General features: G+C 37.0%; 1 protein-coding gene across 1 annotated transcript in view; it reads right to left on the reverse strand.

The window, feature by feature from the left end:
- ADAMTS17 (ADAM metallopeptidase with thrombospondin type 1 motif 17) overlaps nucleotides 1–25,573 on the reverse strand; it is a 502,569-nt gene that overhangs the window by 117,098 nt on the left and 359,898 nt on the right. Inside the window, 3 exon segments of the mRNA XM_043985378.1 lie at nucleotides 1,794–1,929; nucleotides 5,949–6,108; nucleotides 10,139–10,296. Coding sequence (XP_043841313.1) covers nucleotides 1,794–1,929; nucleotides 5,949–6,108; nucleotides 10,139–10,296 — 454 coding nt within the window.

Genomic DNA, 25,573 nt, shown 5'->3' on the forward strand with positions numbered 1-25,573 from the left:
GTGAGGCAATTGGGGTTAAGTGACTTGCCCAGGGTCACACAGCTAGTAAGTGTTAAGTGTCTGAGGCCGGATTTGAACTCAAGTACTCCTGTCTCCAGGGCCGGTGCTCTATCCACTGCATCACCTAGCTGCCCCCTAAGCCAGGGATTCTTAATCTGCAGTATACGTAAACTTGTTTTTTGAAAAAAAATTTTGATATCTATATTTCATTATGACTGCTTTCTTTGTAATCCTCTATATTTTGTTTTATGCTTTTAAAAGCATCATTCTGAGGAGGGGGTTCAGGACACAAAAAAAGTTAAGAATCCTTGCCTGGCCTAGGTGATCTCTGAACTCGCTCCTAGTTCTAATATTTCAGAATTTCCTATGATCTAGGGTTTATACTAGTTTACATAGATCCCTTATTTTACTGAATTCTCAATGACACATAGTTAGGACTATACATTTAGCACTCCATTGTTCTCTGGTTGTTTTGTTTGACATACACCTTTAAGACTGAGACCCATATATGATACACTTCTGGATTTCTCACAGTACCTGAGCATAGTTCTAGACATACAATAGAGGCTCCATAAATATGGTTTTTCTTTTAGTTTTTAGTGGGTGGCTACTGTGATTGAATGAAGCACAGCTGGGCTCATATCATTCCTATAAACCTTTTTTTTTTTTTCCATAGCACTTACCATTACAATGGAATTTCAGCATGAATTTGCAATGAAGTACCTGAATCAATGCCGTAGGTTTCTAATTTTTCTTTTCTTTTTTTTTTTTTGAGAGAGAAATTTATATACTAGGGTATGATGACTATCACTTTGTGAAACCTCAACTCGAGCTATGTATATATGCAGTGTCTTGGCTTAAAAGCTGCTACATTTTAAGTTCAACACATTGAAAACAATAGACACTTTAACATGATACACTAAAGAGTGAAATTAAAAAGCATTCATCTAACCATAGAGTAGAATATGATACAAAGTCATGATACAAAGCAAAAGAGTCAGACTATTATGAAAGTCTGTTGAAATAATAGGGGGGAAAGGGGCTTAATTGATTCACACACATAAAATAGTGAAACTTGGCTCATGACTCAAGTACTCCATTTCAATCCAATTCAATTTAGAACAAGTAGGCACTGACTCAGGATTTAGAACAGGAGTTTTGATGGCATGACAATAGTAGCAACATATAACTTTCTGTCCCAAAGATAAAATATATATGCTGTATTATACAATTATGATTTCTATTCACATTAAGATTTAATTTCAGTCATTACAAATGTCAACCACATATACTCTCTGCATACATTTCAAAAGGCCCAAGTATACACCCACACATGGTGTTCTTTTGAGCCTCTACCAGGAGCAGGGGGGTGAGGATGGGGGAGGGGGAGAATGGCACGTGTCCTAGGACATTTGTCTTTGTACTAAGGCTGTACAATTTGCATTTAGATCACTAGTAAGGATGTAGATACTATTCCTCAATATGGTTTAAGTTGGTGGCTTTTCCTGTTACGCATTCAAGTGAAAAGCAATCAGATTAGCAGATGAAATACACTATACATGAAATTCTGACTTGACAACCACAAATTCAACTTAACCCAGTGCTATTGGGAAAAATGTTCTAGGCAACAAAGGAAAGAAAATAAGAAGGGAGCTACTCCACTTTTATTGCACTTTCTTTCAACCAGATCTATGGTTATTGTTCCTTCAAATTACATGTCATACCATAAAGAAAGTGATAGAAAACGGGGAGAGATTTTAGAGGTTGTGAAGAAAGTTTTTGAAAAGCCTTACCTTGACTGGCATGGATGTAAATTGCATCTCCGGACTTGGGGTTCTGGGCGACTCACATGCTGACAGTCACTGTCATTCACCAGAGTCATGGTCTTATTAATAATTTTAGTGCAAGACACAATGGTTTTGCGTTCCCCTAAAAATGCCAACATGAATCATAAAATTAATTGAATTGACTAGGTCAGGAAAATGTGTGAAATACATTAATGCTTAGAGAAGAATGTTCACATTTAATTTTTATTTCTTTCCACTTAAGAGTTTTCAAAATTTCATTTAGTTTAGGGTACATAAGATATGACTATAAAGTAATGAAGCCAAAATTTATGTGGCATGTTAATTTGTAAAAATGTCTTGAATAACTTCTACTGGCAAGCAGGATGCCTGTGTTCCTTTCTTGGTTGTTTCACTAACTTGGCATTTGCCCTCCTTGCTGTCATATATTTTCTATGAAGTAGAAAGTATGGCATTTGCTTATATAACAATGAACTGCAGGGTTTCCCAGTGATTAAATGGTGTCCAGGAGGTTCCTTTATTTTTTTTTTTAAATCTCCTTCACAATGTGGAATCCTGACATTGAGTTACATTAATAATAACAATAATAACAGCTAGCATTTATGTAGTGCTTTAAGGTTTATGAAGAGCTTTACAAAGATCTCATTTGATCATCAAAACAACCCTGGGAACTAATACATATAATACATACATACATACATATATATATATATATATATATTTTTTTTTAGTGAGGCAATTGGGGTTAAGTGACTTGCCCAGGGTCACACAGCTAGTAAGTGTTAAGTGTCTGAGGCCGGATTTGAACTCAGGAACTCCTGATTCCAGCGCCAGTGCTCTATCCACTGCGCCACCTAGCTGCCCCAATACATATAATTTTATAGATGAGGAAATAGAGGCAAACAGAGGTTGACTAATACATATAGTACATATAATACATATAATTTATAGATTATATAGAGGCTAAGTGACTTGCTTTATGACTTTGCCACAATCCTATTAAGTGTCTGAGGCTTATTTGACTCAGATCTTCATGACTTCAGGTTCAGTGAGCTACATACCATTAGTAAGCCAACACTCCTGGGATGGTTAAGAGGGGAAGTAGGGCTGTCAGTTATTCATACCTATGGTAAATTGGATCTACTTAAATGATTTTCTAATACTGTTATCCTACTCTGTTTGGAGTAGTAAGCTGCTGCAGGGAAGGAGTGAGCCGATTTCTATAGTATCAGGACATTAGTCTCCCAACCTGTTCTTTGCCATTTGCCACCAATTAGAGATTTTGCTGGTTAAAAAGGAAATATTCTGGGAATATTTCCAAGAAGTGGAGATACCATCATAAATTCCAACTCTTACTATCTGTGACCTTAGGCAAATAATTAAGCCTCTTGGTGCTTGCTTATCTAAAATGGGTTGGAACAAAAAATTAAAATAATTCAGATTTACATAGTGACCGAAAGCTTAAGAAGTGTTTTCCTCAAAACCAAAGTGAAATATAATTTCCCCCATTTTAAAGGTAGAGAAACTTAAGTGCTTCAATGATATGTAAGATCCTTTCAATTCAAAATTCTCTGATCTATATGTGAATTAGTTCAATTATACTGCTAAGCTAATATCTCACTGAGATCAAATTTAGTGAGGAAAAGTAGGAGTTTTAATGAGAGGAAGAAGTACTAAGATTATTTTAGTATACAGGGCACTGAGGGAGTTTGTGATGTTGTGAGAAAATCTGGCTACTCAGAGGGGAACTAAAACATTGGGTTCCTAAAGGGAAGAAGAAAGGCAAGGAGGCAAGAAACAAGTAAGAGGAGTTGTGGGAGAACCAAAGACTAATTTCTTCTATTTTGTAATTTTGCTGATGGTTAGCCCTTCTTATTTTTTTCTGCTCATCTTTTCAGACGGAAAAAGGTCCTTTTCCTCTTAAACTTCCCTATGCCCTATTCTTACTGGACCTCATCCACCCCATACCCTTCATTGTCCTTCCATGACTGTAGGGTAGAGGGCAAGGGAGAAGAGAGCCAATTTCTCCAGCACTGAGACAAGAACTTCTCATCCTATTCACCAGTTTTCCTAGGGATAGCACAGAAAACAGGCATTCCTAAAGGATTTTATGCTAATATATATGTATATGCATAATCTATATATCTATATATGTCTTAGAACTATGTATTCTAGCCAGGTTCAGATATTTAACCTTAGAAAGGCCCTTACAATCTGGAATAATAACTAATGGTAACAACTATTTATATAATGCCTTAATGTTAGCAAAGTACTTTATATTTTTAGCTCATTTGAGCCTCAGAACAACCCTGTGAGGTGGGAAATATAGATAATATAGACTGAGGGAATTGAAGCTTACAGAGGACTACCAAGTTCAGCATGCCTTGCATAAAATGCTGCCAATGACATTTACTAGCTGGGTGGCTATGGCTTGGAAAGCCCCACCTTGATAACCTTTTATGGACCGGGTTAGCTATCTCAGTAGAGGAGATTCCTCCACTTAGGTGCTTGCAGCTGGGCTAGCTCTAGTATGAGAAAGTTTTGAGTCCTAACAATAACAAATGGAACGTGGCACCAGAATAAACCAATACTGCATATACTTGTCAGCTTGTCAGCTCAATCTATTCCTCTTGAATATTCAAGTCCTTTCTACCCTCTCATAAAAACTACTGTAGATAAAAGGTTTCCATTATGAGTTATAGATAGCATTGGAGAGGCAGGAGAGGTAGCTGAAAATAAAGGGTGTCCCCAAAGTCTTAGTACAGTTTTGAGCTTTAACACACTATACATTAGGACCCTATACAGAAAGAGAACCTCAATATGCCATTTAGAGCTAAAAGAATTTTAAAATTAAGGAAGGCTCCCTTAGGAGGAGATTGGAAAGATGATCAGAATTATAAGAGAAAGACTGGGGAAAGTATAGTTTGGTTGGAAAAAACAAAGGGAAAACAGAATTCAGTTTTGTCTAGCTAAAGGGAGAACTTTTCTGAGTAATGTGATATACAATAAAAATACTTGATAATGAATGAATGTTTTCATGTTAGAGGAAAAGGTTATAAATGGGAGACCAGAAACAGGTGATTCCTTGTATCTTCTGATTGAAAGGCTAAAGTGAAATCTGGGCCACCTATGTCAAATGGAAGCCTTGATTTCAGGTACAGGGCTAGAGGCAATTTCTTTTAAATATTACAACACACTCAGGATTGACCATTGGCAAAATAAAAAAAAAAAATTCTCCTCTGTCCTCCCAAATGTCCTTTTGGTACCTTCTTCCTCATTCCTTTAAGGGCCCAAATTTCTACCCTCAGACTAGTTTCTCAATGCCTAGCGCATCTTGCTGTGCTGTTTCACCCTACCCTCTGAGGGAATGCCCTATGCACCCTTGAAAAAAAAGTCACGTCCATTTCATCAGATTCCTGATGTGCTCTCAGTCCGATAAACTGAGTGGTTACTGAGTAGAAAAAGCAGATCCTCGGTGATTCACTTAACATATCTGGGTCTCAGTTTACTCCTCTGTAAAATTTGAGGGATCTACCAAATCATCTCTTGGGTGTGTTCAAGCTCTAAATCGCATAATTCTATGATCTCACTTAGATAATAATGGCACATCAATAGCTTCTTTGATGTCCTAACCCAAAAGGCATTCTTTCCCCTATGAAAGGATGACTAAATGCAAATTTCAGGTATCTTAGCCAAGTTGTAAAGTTATTTGAGGGGAGATAAGCTTTCTGGTATCTCTCAAATAACATCACATAGGTGGCTTGAACACTGTCATACAAGACTAACCGTATGTGCAACCATGACAGGTCAATCCAGAAAGCCAATTATATTTCAAGAACTGTGTAAAAAGGTCTACAGCCACTGGCAACAAACAAAAATTGGGTGATTATGACCCAATGACCTGATTCCTGTTGGAATATCTGCTGAAGGATCTTTAAGTTGTGATTTTCAGACTTGCTTCTGATCATTTTTATAGTCAGGGAAAAACAATTCAATTTCCACAGCAGCATAGGTTTCCATAGCATAACCCTCCCCACAGCATTGGCAATCTGGCAGCTTTGTTCATTGCACTTACTGTTTTTCCCCTCCTGTCCTTTGCAAAACACAGAGCCAAATGATCACAGCAATTCCCCAGTGACTCACCTCCACCACACTGTACACTGCATCCTTCCCAACCACTATGAGTCCAGATGTATAAAGAATCTTGAAGTTTTTCGGGTTCATTCTGAATTTCTGCAGTATAGTTTACGGGAACAGTGTATTCATAATGAATCCCATAATTTTGGTCATGAAATAGCAACACCTAGATCATCAGCAAAAGAAAAGGCCATTGTGATGTACACTTAGTCCACAGGCTGCTTAATGTGTAAACCATGCAACACCATTTTTGATTCTCCAACCAGTAATTCTCTTATGGACTAAATAAGAGGAAAATTCAATATTTTAGTCCAGAATTCCTCAGCAAGAATACTCCTATATTTGGGAGCAAAAGTAAGTCTACTAGCACCCTGGGATAGCAAGACAACTCTTTAATTTCTCCACTGCTCAACTGAAGCTACTCCAGTCTTTTTCCTGGCATCGACACACTTATTAAGGTACTTAATCACCATCATGGATTTCCATTATTTTCAACTGGAGAGGGTGGTATATGTTAATAGGATTGTTCAGCTGAGAATGTCTTTCAGCCTTAATTACCTTCAAATGGCTAGTTGGCCAAACCTGAGTTAAGTAATTGACCATATTCACCTGTGAAACTGATTTTATAGACAGAAAAAAATGCAACTTTGTTAACTGTGCAGGTATTGCTGAACTTGGAGGTTTCACTTCTTATAAACATCAGAATTTCCATGTAAAGATTTTATAGAATTTCTATAGTGTCAAATAACCCGCCATCCTATTCTTCTATTGTCCTAAGGAGTATTTTGGATCTCATATAGCACTTTGCTTGGACCTTCCTGAAGCACTTAAATTTTGTACTATCTTTTTTGGTTTAGTCTCCTACTAGAATAAATAAACTTGATTAATTCAATGTTGTATCTCTTCTCAATGACTTAACATGGTATCTTCCACAAGTACATGCTTAGTAAATATTTACTGAATTTATTGATGCCCACTACACTTCTGTTAGTAGTGGATGGTCAAAGTCCTTTACAAGAAATCGAAGTAGAACCCTGGTATAATTTGGCTTGGGTGAGTCAGAATAATACCAGTCCTGTAGATTTTTTTTTGCAGGGCAATGGGGGTTAAGTGACTTGCCCAGGGTCACACAGCTAGTAAGTGTCAAGTGTCTGAGGTCAGATTTGAACTCAGGTCCTCCTGAATCCAGGGCCAGTGTTTTATCCACTGTGCTACCTAGCTGCTCCCTGTAGACTTTCAATATTAGACTGGGAAAGATATGCTCTCTATCTTTCCTTTGTATTCTTTTTATTTTTTTTAGTGAGGCAATTGGGGTTAAGTGACTTGCCTAGGGTCACACAGCTAGTAAGTGTTAAGTGTCTGAGGGTGGATTTGAACTCAGGTTCTCCTCACTCCAGATCTGGTGCTCTATGCACTGTGCCACCTAGCTGCCCCTACTTTCCTTTATATTATTAACTCCAGGGATGTCATTTTGCCAATGGAACATGTTTATCAGTGGGGTGTTTTAGATGGACTTATATTTAGGTGGCCTCATCTTCATTTTCTTACTGAAGGGGCTCTGATGGGGAGTTTGAGTTTGGCTGAATCTACTATAGATCTGTTTCCCAGAGCAATCAACATGAAAGAGTTTGCTCATTATCTTCAGTAAGTAATGAAATAGGTGTTTGACCTGTTTACATCTGACCTACCTTTGATTATAATAGTATCAATTGTGAAAAGCATAAAACAACCTGGCTAGAAAGGGGATGTCTTTATTCTAAGTTTGGAAGGGATATTCAGTTTTCTAGGACCAGGCAGTTATTAATCTCACTTTAAAGCTGGGAGGTCTGTGACAACATGCCCAGAATTAGGTAACAGCAAAAGCTGCTAAGGCCCACCCTGATTTCATTTAAGGCAGTCAAGGTATTACCAACATGTCGTATTAGACAAAGAAATCCATCCGGTCGAAGGTATCACCCAACCTGGAAAGTGCTTGGCTTGTTCTAGATTGTCAGGGGGAGGTCTAGAGCAAACCTCACTAAATAAACATCCATTTATCCAAGAAATATATTAATGCAGTTGGAGAAATGCCTCCAGCATTTTAAAACTACTCCTTAAAAGAGATCTTTATTATCTCAGTATGAGCATTAGACCAGTGAATCAAGAGTCCATATGAAACCAATTTCATGCAATTTTGTAGCCACGTATAATTTTTGTGTGTGTATATAATTGGTTTCAAATGCAGGTCACCATGGCTTCCCGGATGCTTCTGGCTCTCTTGGTACAGGGTACTCCCCTATTGTTTGGATAACAGTTTTCTATTTTGGGGGAGAGAGTTACCATCCCTTTTACTCATATTTAAAAATTTAAAATAAATATCCAATTTCAAGAAAAAAGATTAATACTAAATTTAGGGCAAGTTTCAACTATGCAAAATGTTTTAAATGAGTTTTATTACTGCCCAAGTTAATTTAGGCTGCATATTTTCTTTGACAAACTTGACTATGTACTTTATGAAATAAAGTAGAAAAGGAAAAAATCACCCACATTATTACTATTTGCCAGAAAGAGTAAATTAACATTCAAATAGCTGATAATTATTAGTAGGATGTATATTTTCTTTTTTGTGTCTTCTTTTAGCCCTTGCTGATCTCTGATTTAGAAAAATGCAGCCAATTTCCCAAGGAAGAAGTTGCTCATCAGAATACTGTCATGCAAAATAACCTTGTGGCTGAGATATATCTGAAGCAAAGAATTTGAGGTCATATGGCTTCTTCTTATTCATATAAGTGGAGGAAGAAGGTCATATGTTCTCTCAGCAATATTTCTGAGCAGTTGATTATGGTCAATGAAGCTGTATCTAAACCCAAACTTCAAAAAAAGACAGTAGGGAAAGGAGACGATTAAAAAAAAAAAGAATAACAAATCAACTTACAGTTGTAAAAACCCTCATGATTTTCTTTCTTTAGTTAAGTTAAAAATGTTTCTAAAATATGGTATTTTCAAAACGACACTTGAATAATTGCATCTAAATAATCCACTGGATTATATTTGATGCTAAAATTTGAAAATTATTTGTAAACAATCCCCTGGGATAAAAACAACTGAATGATACACACACAAATTGAATATTTTATCAGAACTTTAGATATGATAAATATAAGGGGAGAAGAGCTGTGCTGGGACAAAATTCTGCATCTACAATAAAAAAGACAGAAACCAGTTTAATTGAGAGACCATATTTAGGACACTGGGAGAATCCATTCATAGGGTCATCAGAACTTTAAATGCTGCCCTTTCCCAATGCAAAGTAAAATGATATTTAGAATTCTAGGGGAAAGGCTTTTGTGGTAAAACACAAGCACTATTCTTCATATTTACTTGAGGACATAATGAGCTTGAATTGTACTGGTGCAAGTTAGCCATAAGGACTTACCCACTAAAGGATCATTAAATATCAGTACAGTAAACTGAGGAAGATTAATCCCTTACCTGGAAGGATGGGAGAGGGAGAGGGATCTTAAAAAAAAAAAAGATGATCATTTATTGTGGATAATCTATGTTGCCTTAACTGTGGGGAATCAGATAACCTTTTGAAATTACCTCAAACTTTACTATACCAGTATTTCCATTTAAAAATAAGAAAAACATTAGCCTTTAGGAACAGCATAAGTTTTCAAGAACCTAAGAACAGTTATTCTTGATGCAGCCTAGATCTTGAAATGCCAAGTAATGCTGTTTGGTGGGAAAAATGCAACTTTTCATTTTAAAAAAGGCAGTTTTCAACATGAATAAATGAATTGATAGTAAGAATCTATACCCATGATCATATAACATAAGAATGTATAGTTTAAAGCACATTCTCTTTCTTTATTTGTCCAGTTCTTACTAGCTGCTACCTTGATAATCGTTGCTGAAACAGGAAATTCCCTTTAAAGGTGATGGTAATACTCTTAAAGAGGAGATACACATGGATTTAGAGAGGCAGGAGAATCCTATGACCGGTGTTTTGGTGTCTTGCATAGAGGAGATGAAAGGCAATTATAAAATTTGGCTGAGTATCCAAAACCACTCCTTTCCCTTGTAAAACATCAAGGAAAATCTCTTTCTTCCAGGTCACTAGGAATGAAATAAACTGTTATGACATCACCCCTCCCCAGCCCATCCCCTTGGGCCACATTACTTTTGAGAAACGTAAAAAAAGGATATGAAGTTACCATCAGGTACAGTGGTATTTTAGTTGGTCCCTTGGCAGATATCTTCTCCCACAGACCCCTGCGGACATAGCGGACAGTGGTGCCTGCAATCTGAAATTCACCAGGAAGCTCAATCTTCCAGTCACTGTTTATGGATTTCTTACTGGAGTCTTTGAGAGCTAGAAAGAGGATTAAATACGACCAAATCAAATGAAAATAATCATTCTTCCCTTCAAACAGAACAAAGAAGCATCTTTCTTTTCATAAGAGTACTCAGTGATATCTCTTCAAAGAGGAAAAATACATTGGTGTGAAATGAAAAGAAGACAAGTCTTTTATCAGAAATGATTTGCGGTGAGAATGAGATTCAGGGTTAAGGTCATTCAATCAGTCAATAAGCATTGATTAAGCACCTGCTATGTGCCAGGCACCATGCTAGGCACCTGGCACATACAAAAAGACTCAAAAGGCAGTCCCTCACCTAAAGGAACTCACACTCCACTGGGGAAGACAACAAACAAACTAGTGTATCCAAACAAGCTCTATAAGAGATAAATAAGAAATAACTTTAAGAGGAGAAGTATTTGAATTACGAGGAGTTAAGAAAAGCTTCCTTTGGAAGATAGGCTTTTAGTGGGGACTTTAAAGAAACCAAGAATGCCAGGAGACAGAGATAAAGAGGGAGACCATTCCAGGCATGGGGTCAGCTAAAGAAAATGCCTGGTGCTGAGAAATGGGGTGTCTTGTTTCTGGAACAGCCAGGAGGCCAGTGTCTCTGGATTGAAGAGTATGTGGTAAGGAGTAGGGGGAAGAAGAGTGGGAAGTTGGGGCAGAATGATTAGGCCAAATAGAGGATTTTGTATTTGATCCTGGAGCTGATAGGGAGCCGTTGGTGTTTATTGATTTGGGGTGAGGGAAGATATGGTCAGATCACTTTGGTATCTACATGGAGGATGGATTGGAGTGGGGAGACTTGAGGCAAGGGGACTCTCCACCAACCAGCTATTTCAGCAGTCCAAGTGTGAGATGATCATGGCCTATACTAGGGTGGTGGCATTATTAGAGGGGAGAAGGGAGAATATTCAAGAGATGTTGCAAAGATGAAATCAATAGGGATTGGCAATTAATTGGATATTGGGAGAGAAGAATAAGAGAAAGTGAGGAGCTGAAGATGACACTTATATTGGGAGTCTGATGATCTGGGAGGATGGTGATGCCTTCAACAGTAAAAGGAAAAAAAACAAACCAATAACAGGAAAGGGGACAGCTAGGTGGCACAGTGGATAAAGCACTGGCCCTGGATTCAGGAGGACCCGAGTTCAAATATGACCTCAGACACTTGACACTAGCTGTGTGATTCTGGGCAAGTCACTTAACCCTCATTGCCCCACAAAAACAAAAAACAAAAAAACAAAAACAATAACAGGAAAGTTTGGAGGCAGGGAGGGTTTAAGGGGAGAGATAATGAGTTCAGTTTTGGACAAGCATAGTCATTAGTCTCTAGAGAACTGGCATGCATAATCTCTATGGGAAAAAACCCCCACCACCACTGTATTGGTTGCTTTACCATTAACTACGGGGATTTCTTTCTTCAAAATCCCAAGTAAGGTTTCTTCAGGTTAAGAAAAAAATACCCTAACCACATTCTTTTGAATTTAATGACATTATTTTGGTAGTAGAAGCAGCTATGTGGCTCAGTGCATAGAGTGCTAGACATGGAGTTTGAAAGACCTGAGTTCAAGTCAAGCCTTAGACACTAGCTGTGTGACCCTGGACAAGTCATTTAACCTCTATTTGCCTCAATCCACCAGAGAAAGAAAAGTCAAACCACTTCAGTATTTTTGCCAAGAGAACCCCATTGACAGTATTGGCATGATATGGTCCTCAGGGTAACAAAGAGTGGGACACAACTGAACAACAACAATAGATACAATGCCATTCTACCTGGCTATACAAACAAGAGATTGTTTAATTTTTCTAAGTGTCATATGTTAAGAAAATTCTTTGTTTCTCTATCAGAGATATTTTAATATTTGAAGTTACTTACCTGGAGCCTTTCAGTATTATTGTCTTAACTCAAGTATCTTTTGGTTTTTTTCTTTTTTGTGTGGGACAATGAGGGTTAAGTGACTTGCTCAGGATCACACAGCTAGTAAATGTCAAGTGTCTGAAGTCAGATTTGAACTCCTGAATCCAGGGCCAGTGCTTTATCCACTGTGTCACCTAGCTGTCCCCAACTCAAGTATCTTTTAAGGCACTGGGGTTATCCAATATTTGAACAATAACTGTCCTTCAAGACACAATTTTTCTTCCATTAAACTGATTTATACTTTAATATTTGTAGTTACTTGCCTAAAGCTTTTTAGTATTACTTCCTCAACTCAAGTATCTCTTAAGGCATTGGAGTTATCTAGTATTTGTAAAATAAATGTTCCTTCAAGACACAATTCTTACTCCATTAAAAGTGATTTTGGAACCCAAACACTAGACATGTGGAAGTAACTCTCAACAGATGTCTGAATTGACGCCCCATGGATGTTTTCTGTGGGTAGCACTGTAAGTGTCCCGGATGTGTCCCTGACATGAATTTAACTTTTTGTTCTTGTAGTTTACATGTTTGCTCTATCACACCTCAAGATAGAATTAAAATAGATAATAACACAACAGCATTAAAGCATGATTGGCCACAAGGATAAATTCTGTTTCCAATATAAGTCCTGTAATTTATTTTTTGAATTGTTCAGCCAATGTTTCCATTTTGTCTTTAAACTTGAGGGGAAAACTGTGTTCCTTTCTATACTCTGAACAGTTTAAGTAAAAACTATAAATCCAGATGTCAGCTAAGTAGAACCCTTTGTTTATCAGTATTGAGGGATGTACTTAGCTTTTAGGAAAAAGAAGCAAATGACAAGAAAACAAGCCATTGGGTAATTTTAGAGGGGTTCAAAATGCAACTTTCAAAGTCTATCTTGTAACTAATACACATTCAGATTTCTTCCTACACTTTCTAAATCTGTATCTTCAGTATTCTAACGATGATACTGAGGGACAATGAAGTTTTCCATCACTAAAGATTAAATTATATTCAGAAGTTTGTGCTTAAAGTGGCAAAGCAGATTCATGCATTATAGAAACTTTTTTCAACACAAAAGGAGGAAACCAAAAAAGTTTTCTGTTAACTCTATTTCTTGAGTAATGTGCTTAACCAAGGTTTAAGGAATCATTTAGCAACCTCATTTGCCTAATAAAAACCCCATGGAAGTTTCTTATTGTTATGAAACAGATTCCTGTTCAGCCCTTCAGAATAATTAGGTGGGAATCACCACATGATGACTTGGACTCTGGGTCTCTGCTGGAGGAGTTCAAGCTTAACATGCCAGCAAGCTGTGATGACTTCAGCAACAGGTATGGTGATGAAGTATGTCTTTTGTCTGAGGATAATAGAAGGTCATCACCAAAGATCTGGCCACCAGGTGATTTGTTATTGGTTTTATTATTGTTTTAATTGGTTTTATTATTATTTTTAAACATCATTACTCATGAAGACATACTACTAAGACAGAGAGACTTTAATGATCTACATTGGTAGAATGAGTACCCAAACAAAGAAATCAAAGATCCCCGAAGTATTGAGAATTGAAATCTATCTTTATGTTAATAGAAACAAAACTCTCAGGAGCTCTGGTTATTCAAGACATTTTAAGTGCTTTGCAGACTTTCATTAGGTTGGAGAATCACAGATTTGGAAAATAACTCAGAGATTATCTAAGACCCTTATCCTACCAAAGCGGGTCATCAGCCAGGTATTGTATGAATACCAAGGAAGAGGAGCTCACAACTTAAGAATGGAGGTACATTCTACTTTATATAGCTCTAATTATAAGGAAATGATTCTTTACATTGAGCCAAAAATCTGCTTTTGTAACTTTTCAGCCATTGATCCTAGTTCTGCTCTTTGGAGCCATAATCTACCTTTTCTCATCTTCAAACTAATCAACTCAAATTGTTACTTCTCATTTATTTCTTATATAACACATTCCCTCCCTGCCCTTTCCTTTCTTTTTTCCCCTCCTTCCTTCTCTTCCTTCCTTTATTCCTTCCTTCTTTCTCCCCACCCTGGTCATCCTCCTCTGGACAGTTGAGCTTATCAAGAACTCTCAAAATAGGGAACCTAGAATGTAACATAATTCTCCAGGTGTCATCTAATTAGCACAAAATACAGTAGAATTGTAATCTGCCCTGCTTTGTCGACTATATTTCTATTAATGCAATTTAAGACTACATTACTTTTTGAGCAACCATAGCAGATTGTTGACTCACTGAACTCATAGTTAACTAAAACCACTACTCAGGAATGATGGTTTGACCCTGTCATAGAATGGGGATTAGATAGGGGAAGGGAAATCCAGGAAATAGATTCAGTGGTGGATATATTCCCTAAATTCATAGATAATTTCATATCTCTTAGTTATCAAAGTGCTTGCCCTCAATGAAGTCTTGTCTAAAAACAAAAGTAGACAGACATGAAATTCACTAGCTCTAGAATAATTTAGAAGTTAAGGAAATTGTAATTTGTTTTCTACCTTGGATTGCCTAAAGTTGGAGTTTTAAATCCAAATATTACTTGTATCAAAGTAATAATTAAGGGTTCTACTGAATACTCATAGTATGGAATGAAATGGAGTTTTTAAAGTTTGAGGCCTAATGTATCTGTGTCTTATCCTCGACAGGATACATAAGCATGCAATGTAGAAAACTCTTAAAACAACATGTGGATAGCAGGATGAAAATAAAGGCAGCAACAGAGGTGTTGAAAACTAATATTTAGAAGTTCTGGTATTTGGAATTTTATCCAGTTCCTTCTTGAAAAGTATACCATATGTGCAAAGCTCCCCACCTACTGAAAGGCATGATGTACTATGTGACTTGATCTATTGGGCATGGGACATGAGCTCTTCATCACTGGGTGCCCTCACATTTCATTTTCTAATTCTCAGGTTCTCTGGGTTACAGTGTAGGGTTTTGTTATATGTTTTTGTGATGAATGCACAGGTGTCAAAATGTGAAGTTTGTTCTCACAGTAACCAAATTCGCAGTCACAATCTCCACGGGTTCTCATGTTCCATGCACATGTATCAAAACCGTTCTATTAATATAAACCTAGGGTTGACTTCTTTTGAGAGGTGTTGGGTTACCTTATTCCAAGTATAGCTTGTCTTTCGGCCTGTTTTCTAGTTTAAAAATTTATTTTCTTAGCCTACAAAATTTAATCATTGTATTTTATTCATTTGCAGTTAGTATTTTAAAGTATACTTCAAAATTGTGAAAACTACCAATATTACTAATCTTTCAAACTCCCATTGGACATTATACTAATTCAATAAGTATTAAGTTATAGATTTCCTGATAGATATCTTTTTAAACAATAATTTCATATTCAGCCTTTTGTATCCACTCCTACATTTAAATAATCTTTGGTAGACTATATAAATACATGTTTATAAAAGAAAAAGGAGGTAGCCTGGTCATATCAGGGAGAGAGAGAAGAATTGGAAAGACCCACTATTACAGTGACATCCATATATATATATATATATTTTTTTTTTTTGCGGGGGACAAGGAGGGTTAAGTGACTTGCCCAGGGTCACACAGCTAGTAAGTGTCAAGTGTCTGAGGCTGGATTTGAACTCATGTCCTCCTGAATCCAGGGCCGTGCTTTATCCACTGTGCCACCTAGCTGCCCTCAACAGTTATTTATTAAAAATGAACTTGTTCCCCCCCCCCCCCCGCAAAAAAAAAAAGAACTTTCCCCATATCTTCATTTCACAGACATGGCTGATTTCTCAGTTCTTCATATTATTACTGTCTCCTTTATCATTATAAACATAATAAAAATCACTCAATTTCAAAAAATCCATAGACATTTTGAAATTACAAGTTGTAGGTTTGAAGTTGTTGCCATGTGATGGGTGAAACAATAAACACCATGAAAAGAGGGGCATGATAGAGTCAAAGCTATGGACTCATATATGCCTTTTGAAGATTACCTATGGATCTAATTGTAATGGATGGTAATGCTAAATCTGATTCTGATGGGGGTGGTGGGGGAAGAGGGGAAGATACTATAGGTGATTAAGGGAAGGAAAAGCTTAATAGAAATTCCATCTTTCTAAATGATTGGATCATCATACCATTTTTGTTCTTTAAAATCACCTTGTTTCTTAGTAGGGGGAAATATTGACTATCTCCTACATTTCTGCATTAGACCTAGGAACTACCAATGGCATTAATACGATTTTTCTTACCTTTTCAGATTGCTTAAGGATTTACCATGCTCACTTTGAAGACCTTAAAGTGAGTTACTGAATTATATGCTGCCATGTACCCCCTTCCCCATGTCATAAGTTCTCTGGAAAGGCAGAAGCAGGAAGAATTAGAGGAGGAACAGGAAAGGTACACCTGGCAATCATCATGGAACCAAATATGGAAATGCTGCTTAGCAGTGTGGGACATACAGTTCCACATTCTGTATTTATGTGTGTATTTATATATGGGGTGGTTCATGAATAAGAAACACTGCATATAAAGTCATTTAAAATACATTAATAGATTTTGCTGATTTTTTTTCATTTATTCTTCATCTTTTTTTAGAAAAATGATTTGTTCTAAAGGTTGGCTCTCTGTGAAGGAAGAGTGAGAGGATACAGAGGGGAAATCAAGGCAATGTAAAACAAAAGATATTGGGGCAGCTAGGTGGCACAGTAGATAAAGCACTGGCCCTGGATTCAGGAGGACCTGAGTTCAAATCTGACCTCAGACACTTGACACTTACTAGCTGTGATCCTGGGAAAGTCACTTAACCCTATTTTATTTTTAAAAAAGTATAGGTGGGCAGCTAGGTGGCACAGTAGATAGAGCACTGTCCCTGGATTCAGGAGGACCTGAGTTCAAATATGACCTCAGATACTTGACACTTACTAGCTGTGTGACCCTGGGCAAGCCACTTAACCCCAATTGCCTCACCAAAAAAAAAAAAAAAAAACTAAAAAAGTATAGGAGGCTAGCACTTCCAAAGAGCAGGATGCTTATTTTTAAACCCTCCTTACTGTTCAGTTTTTCAATTGTGTTTGACTCTTTGTAACCCCATGGACATGTCCATAGGGTTTTCTTGGCAAAGATTCTGGAGTGGTTCCCTATTTCTTTCTTCAGTGTATCCCCATTTTACAGATGAGAAACAGAGGCAAATAGGATTTAAATGACTTGCCTAGGGTCACACAGCTAGTAATTTTTTCTGAGGCTTTATTTGAACTCCTGTTTACCTCCTTATTTTGGTTTAACTTCAGTTGTGCCCTTTGTTAAAATGACTGCAATAACTCTGTCTTAGCATAATAGCCCCAGTATCGTGCCTGGCACACAGTAGAGATTCTGATTCTGAGTATAGAGGTAGTTTTGGTTCCCAGCAGCTCACAAGTAACCTGGATGCAGATAAATCCACATTAGATCCTCTCAGACCATGGGAAAGTTCTCTGACTTGTCAAAAGGACTATTAGTTAACTAATGACTATGGTCTCTGTAAGACAAATCTAGATTTTATTCAGAATTTCAGTATTTTACCCTCCTGTAGGGCAACATCCAGATTGCCTTGATTCTTTTTCTGGTGGGAGCAAAAGTTCAGTCTTAACTTAAATATGAAATCAGTAGGTGTAAATGTAGACATTGATAATAAATGGTTTACTAGACTTGCCATGGCTTCTTCTGATGTTTTGCTTTTTACTTTTTCTTTGTGACTGTTAAAATTATAGGAAATAATGGAGAAAGCAAAACCTGTATGATGTTCCTTAATTTTGAATTTTTGACCATGCTGGGTATGGAGAAGTTCATATACTACTGAAAAAGGCTGGAAAGGAGGAGGAGGCAGTCATCTGTACTCATTTCCTCATGGCACCTTCCAATTTCCATGATTAATCTGGTACCTTTTTCCTACATCCCTAAAGCTGGACAGCAACAGCTTTTTCTACGTAAACAGTGGGATTCTGTACCCTTTAAAGGTAAGTCAGCAGTAGTAGCTTGGGTTGAAGGGAGTAGAAGACAGCAATGTCAATTGTTCTGGTGCAGAGGACAGGTGCATTTCAACACAACAATTCATCTGTGTTATTTTCAAAAGACAACTAATGACTGGATATCTCCAATTTCCAAGATACTATGATATTACACAGCTGAAACAAAAAAGCTGGAGAAGGAAAGAGCATTGAATTTGGAGTAAGAGGGTTTATATCCCAGCTCCAAGTTCTTACTACCAATTTGGCTTCCTCTGATAATTAATACCTCTGTTATCTTGGGCAAGTCACAACTTCTAGGGACCTCAGTTTCCTCATCTGTAAAATGAGGGGATTGGAATTCTGAGAGACAAGAAATTTGATAAAGGAAATAAGAACACATGATTCCAGAGGATTTGATAATGAATCATGCTACCCACATTCATATGGATAAGTTATGTTCTTAAGGTGCAGTATGAAACATATACTTTTGAATTTGGCCAAAGTGTGGATTTGTTTTGCTTGACTATGTATATTTGTTAAAAGGATTTTTCTTTTTCTTTTTTTTCCCTCTTTTTCCAATGAAGGGAAGGCATTTCTTTTGGGGGGGGCAGGATGGCAACAGTTCTGTCACAAAAAAGAAAGAATACAAGAAAGAAAAGAGGGTCATTGAAAGCATTTTGTAAAATGCACAGAAGCAAACAGAAGGATGTGTAGAAGGAAATCCAGTTAAACAGATTGGCTTTGAAAGAAATATATTGAATTTATTATATACTTAAAAAGAAAAGCAAGGTATGTGCATTACAGATTGGCAGTATCAGTAAATCCTTCCTGCCTGTTTTATTTGGCATATAGAAATGTTCATTTTAATCAGTATTTGTTAAATTCAGAATAAAAATATTTTTTAAAAAAATGAGTGTTGGGCTAGATCATGTCTAACCATTCTGCCTCTTAAAATCCTATGATAGTAATAAAAATCTGTTCTCAAATGCTTTTTCTATTAAAATAAGAAGTTGGTGAGTAACCAAGATTTTCTTTTCTTTTCGTTTTTTTGCTGGGCAATGAGGGTTAAGTGACTTGCCCAGGGTCACACAGCTGAGGCTGGATTTGAACCCAGGTCCTCCTGAATCCAGGGTTGGTGCTTTATCCACTGTGCCACCTAGCTATCCCTTTTCTTTTCTACAAAGATCTAGGTTCTTCTTTCCTAGAGTTATACAGTAAGAGCATGTAGTAGATAAATGATAAATTAAGGCAACAAAGAAATTAAGGAAGGATTAATCTAGTAAAAGTACTTGAAAGAATGATCTAATCATTCAGTACAATATCCCCTCATTAGACTTGTGCCTGCTTCCAACTATCCAGTCCCCTCTGCTTCCTATGTTATCTAGATCCTCTACCTTCCTCCATCCTTTTTTTTTTTTGTCCCAGGGAGAGAAGGGTGCATTGTTATTGTAATCATCTTAATCCAGAATGATCTGGAGATTAGTTAATTTATTCTTGAAATTTAAGCTTTCAAAACTTCAAAGTGCTGTATGGTTGCCCAATACAGAAAGGATTTGCTTTGGGGAGCACAGAGGATTCTAAACCTACTTGTTTCTGTTCCTACTCAAGTCTTAAGTTGCTGATTCTAAAGTTTCTGACTCATGAATTCTGCCCGGGCTATTCATTTGGGTTTAAAAAAAAAAAACACAGAGGCCCTATCACTAGATAGGGACTCTCACCTGGCACTCCAAATAGAATCCACTTAATGAGTTAGAGGACAACTGAAGTATAGGCATCAAGGTAGAACAGATTTAATCTAATTGAAAATTCATGATTTCCCTCCCCTTCCTGAATATCTTTGGGCTTGGTGTTCTTTGTTATGTATATGCCACTCATTTTTCCCTACCTCTTTTTTCTTTTGGACACACTCATGTGCCACATATTCACTTTATTTTCAGGTATTGCAGCAGAAAGCCTGTAAGCCATTAGGAGGAATTAGCAGGTTCCATTTCCCCATCAGGAGTCAAGGTTCCTTTGTACATGCAGCCAGAGGCAGGTATCAGGTGTTTGACTCTGCTCACATTTCTCCCCTCTGGCTCTGAATTGTACAGTAGGTGAAGTTTTTGTTCATTTCTCCTCCCCCTGGACAGACTAGAAGACTTGACCCACAATCAACCTACTTCGAATACTGGCATTAAGTCAGTACATTTTATTTCCACTCAGAGTGCTTCCAACTCTCTTCCCAGCCTATGGACACAAACTGCCGAGGCATTTCCTGTTCCAGGTGGTTCTGAGCCGTGAAACTAGCCAGCCAGCCAGCCAGCCAGCCAGCCAGCCAGCCAGCCAGCCAGCCAGCCAGCCAGCCTGCTTGGGTTGAATATAGGTGGAGTAAAATCTTCAGGAGCTGCTCCCAGCAAGTGAAAAAAAAAGAGATTCAACTTCCAAAGAACCCAGCCCCGACTGGAAACAGAACTGTTTGAACTAACTTTAGAAACATAATGAATCCATAGAGGAACTTCACTTGTGCCCTTTGAGATGGCTGCAATAATCCTGTCAGTTTGAAATGAGAGATCTGGTTCCTAGTAGCCCACACAACTGGATAACTGACAGATTTCACACAAGATCCTCTTCTTAGGCCACTAAGAGTGGTCTTTGGCAATGGTAAAAGGCCCAAGGTCAATTTCTATTCCCTTTAGAGCAGGGTTTTGTTTTTTTAAAATCTTTTTTGGTGTTATGGATGACTTTGGCAGTCTGGCAAATAACATTTTTAGATCATTGAGAGAAATGTGAAATTTCAGTTAGAGGTTATTAAAAATAAAGATGTAATTTTTGTCCCCTCATCCAAGTTCATGGACTCCCCGGCTAGCATGCTTTCTTGGCCCTTCAGGCTACAGAATCTGAATAGAATGGAAACATCATGAAGCTGTGTGACCTAGGCTCTACAGCCAAGGATGGCGTTTTATGTCATTGCCCACAAAATCAGTCTTTGTGAAATGTCCCTTTTGTTACAGGAATGAAATGCTGAGAAGTGAGATAAAGGATTCAAATGTCTCTATCATCACCCCAGGAAAGGTGGTGAAGGTACAAAGAAGGCCTCTGGTTTTCTCAATTGCTTTTCTAGTTCTGAGACAACACACCGGAGAGAACCATAATGATTATCTACCTACCTACCTCACAGGTTGAGGAAGACGATGTATCCTTCATAAATACTCTGATCAAAGTCCACCTGGTTAAGCAGGAAAAAAGCTAGTTTCTGGGAAATGAAGTTTTCTATAGGTCAAGAAAAGTGACTTTTATTGTTTTCCAGGTGCATTGCTATGCTAAACATTGTATATATAGGTGTGGTCATGTTTCATAGGATGAGCTAAAGAAAAGGAAATAGTAACTACCATTATAATTTCATTATATATGTATTATATATATGCACACACATACACATATATATAGTTTCATTATATTAGAACACCCCAACATTCCACTTAATCTATAATTTTAAGAAGGTAGCCTCAAGAAATAACTGCTTTCTATTCTCATAATTTATGCTAAATATCCTAAAGAAAAAGCTTTATTGAAAATAAATGGTAAAAATAAGCAGAAGTACCAATGTTTTACACCATTTACAAGGATAAGGTCAAGTGGATACATGACCTAGATGTAAAGGGAGACATTATAGGCAAATCAGAAGAACATGGAATATATTATCTATCAGACTTATTATGGATGGGAGAATAATTTATGAACAAACAAGAAATAGCATTGTGAGATGTAAAATGGATCATTTTCATTAGATACAATTTTTTAAAGTTTGTATAAATAAAACAAATGTACCCAATATTAGAAAGAAAACATAAAATTGGGAAAATTTTATAGACAGTTTCTCAGATAAAGGTCTCATTTATCAAATATATAGAGAGCTTTGTCAAATTTAAAAGAATATGAGTCATTATCCAAATGATAAATGGTCAAAGGATATGAACAAGCAGTTTTTGGATGAAGAAACCAAAGGTATTTATAGTCATCTGAAAAAATGCTTCACATCATTATTGATTAGAGGAATAAAAATTAAAATAACTTTGAGATATTGTCTCACATCTATCAAATTGGCTAAAATGATAGAAGGGGAAAATGACGAATGTTAGAGGGGATGTGAAAAAATTATGACACTAATATACTGTTGGTGGAACTGTGAAATGATCCAATCAATTTGGAGAGCAATCTGGGATTATGCTCAAAGAGTTACAAAACTGTGTATACATTGTGTATATATTGACCCAGCAATACTACTATTAGGTCTATTGCCCAAGGTAATTAAGTAAAAAGAAAAAAGAACTTCTATGTTCTAAAATATTTATAGCAGCTTTCTTTGTGTTGTCAAAGAACTGGAAATTGAGGGGGTGCTCATCGATTGGGGAATCGCTAAACAAGTTGTGGTATATGATTGTGATGGAATACTCCTGTGCTGTAAGAAATGCTGAGCAGGTTGATTTTAAGAAAAACATGGACTTGGATGAAATAATGAAGAATGAAATGAACAGAAGAGAACATTGTATACAGTAAAGGCAGTACTGTTTGAAGAATAACAATAACTAAGTTATTCTGAGTATTATAAATATTAAAAAAATTACAAAGGATTTAGGAAGGCAGATACTACCCACCTCCAGAGAAAGAACTGATAAATAGAAGTATACATAGTATTGTTTTACACATATAAAACAGGTGTATTTTACACACATACATATAGACATACATACACAATACACATATATACACACACAGGTGTGTGTGTGTGTGTGTGTGTGTGTGTGTGTGTGTGTGTATGTGTGTGATTTGATAGTCTCCTCCAATGTAGGGTGGGGAGGTATTGGAATTCTGAGAGACAAGAAATTTGATAAAGGAAATAAGAACACATGATTCCAGAGGATTTGATAATGAAGAGACAGTCCAGAGCTTAAAATATAACAAAAAATAAATAAAATTAAATTTCTAAAAAATTAAATAAAAATTTAAAAATAAGTAGAAGTATTCTCCTTTTCAATTCAGAGGATTTGCTAGGTTGTAAACTCAATGAGAAAAAGGGGCCATATCTTATTTATCTTTGTATCCATCACCTCCTGCCTTTGTAGGTTTGAACTTGTTACTATTTTATGTCCAAAAAAGTAAATTGTTAAATAACCTGAAATTAAGGGACATGGTAGAGATAAGGCAGTGTGTAGTTCAGAGATTGCCTGCCTATCTAATTGTACTGGAAGACAATAAGTCTGCTTCTGAATTGAAAAAGAAAGTGCAAAAAAATTCCATTAACTGATTAACGCAAGTCATCTCCATAACTGCTAGTACTGAATGTGAAATTATTTTCCAGTAACCAGAGAGTTGATATATAGAGAAACTGAATTCTAGCCATATTTACATTCTTGATATAAATGAAAGTGGAAGATATAAGGATGTCACAGTTAAACAGAGAGCTATGTCACACATTTTCTTTGGAGAAGATAAACAAAATCATTATAAGGGCGGACAGATTTCATTAAGTATCATGAGTCACATAGCGCAAAGCCTTGCACATATTAAATGGTTGCTAAACACCTGAATTGATTCCATTCAATTTGACAAACATTTGTTAAGCACTTATTGGAGCAAGACACTGTGCTAGGCTCTAGGATTACAAAAGGCAAAAATGAAATACTCCTTGCCCTGAAGGGGCTTATATTCTATTGGGGGTTTGCAAGATAGACACATAAGTACAAGATAATTTGTGAGGAATAGAACATACACAAAAAAGGCCATTATGAAGATAATGATAGCTTACATAGCAACATCTGTTGCCGAGGATGAAGGCATAAAGAAATTCTATGGAGAATGTAATAATATTCTCTAAACTGAGTCAAAAGCTTAATATTCAGTGATGTCAATGCAAAGGTAAACAGAGTAGAGCACCCCCCAAAATGAGTTAGAAAATGTGATGTAGAATTAAGAAATGAAAGAGGCTAGTGGTTTTTGACTATAGATAAGTCTCATTTTTTGTTTTTGTTTTTTTTTTGGTGAGGCAATTGGGGTTAAGTTACTTGCCCAGGGTCACACAGCTAGTAAGTGTCAAGGGTCTGAGGCCAGATTTGAACTCAGGTCCTCCTGAATCCAGGGTCGGTGCTTTATCCACTGTGCCACCTACCTGCCCCAAGTCTCATTTTTTTTTTTTTAGTGAGGCAATTGGGGTTAAGTGACTTGCCCAGGGTCACACAGCTAGTAAGTCCAGGGCCAGTGCTTTATCCACTGTGTCATCTAGCTGCCCCCCAAGTCTCATATTTTAAGAAAAGTGTTAGAAGGTACTGGAAATGGCAAGCACTGACATTGCAAAAAGTGATGTTAATATAATGTATAAGAAGCACTGTTAACTAATGAGTCATTCCTTGAGTAATCAAATCATTGATTCATCACAGCAAAGATCAAGACTAAATAAGAAGAGCTAGAGATCAGAATATATTATATCATGTAGGACACAATGACAATAGCTGCACCTTCAGATATCTCCAAATAAGCTATTGATGCCACAAAGAAGCCTAGTGGTCATATGCTACAAATGCATTTTTCGATAAGAGTGGAAGACACTGGACACTGAACAGCATCAACAAAGAAAAAAATCAATGTATGTTAGCAGACCACTTGTTACCAGTGTGGGAGTCATTTTTGAATCTGCTATCTGCATATAATTAGATGACACATTCTTTAGAGCGGAGATCAAATCAATACTAAAATAAAATTAAAACAAGAAGATAATCTGTTTAGCTCTATTCAAAAAGCTATTCATAAAAAATGGGAAGCAAGTTTAAGCAACGTAAAGCAATCACTGCAAGAAGGAGACCAAAGGAGCTCAGCAGCTGCCTGAACTAGCAAAAATTCAATCTTCTTGCCAAGCAGAGGGACATGATAGCCAAGGGCAAAAGCAATTTAGAACATTTACAAAAAGTTTACAAAAAGTTACAGAGGAGAATGGTAGGCCAGCATAATCTTATAAAACAGTGAAGACAAATGGAATGAAAAACAGGTCTGCAAAAAGTTTGACATGAGACTCAATGAAGTCAGATTATTTAGAGTATTTAGAGATGAAACTAGAAGAAAGAGAGCAGTTAAATAAAGAAGGAAACAGAACTGTCAGTACTTCTCTCCTGGCTCCACTTCTGACTCTCTAGACTTTTCCACCTCTATCCCACCCCCCTGCCTTCTCACTCTGGAGATGCCACTCTCTCTGCAGCCCCTTCTTCCGATTGGTGAGTTCCTGTTGAGGACCACCATTTGAGAATCTGCCTAGGCCATCTATGCTCATTTCTCTCCCACTCAACCCCCAGACTTATCCTCCCAGTCTTGGACAAGAACCCTTTCCTCCCCATAACTTCCCAGCTTCCTTTTTTTTGTGTGTGTGTGTGTTGTCTCCCCCCATTAGACT

The sequence above is a fragment of the Dromiciops gliroides genome, chromosome 2 (assembly GCF_019393635.1).
Source record: "Dromiciops gliroides isolate mDroGli1 chromosome 2, mDroGli1.pri, whole genome shotgun sequence".
NCBI lineage: Eukaryota > Metazoa > Chordata > Mammalia > Microbiotheria > Microbiotheriidae > Dromiciops > Dromiciops gliroides.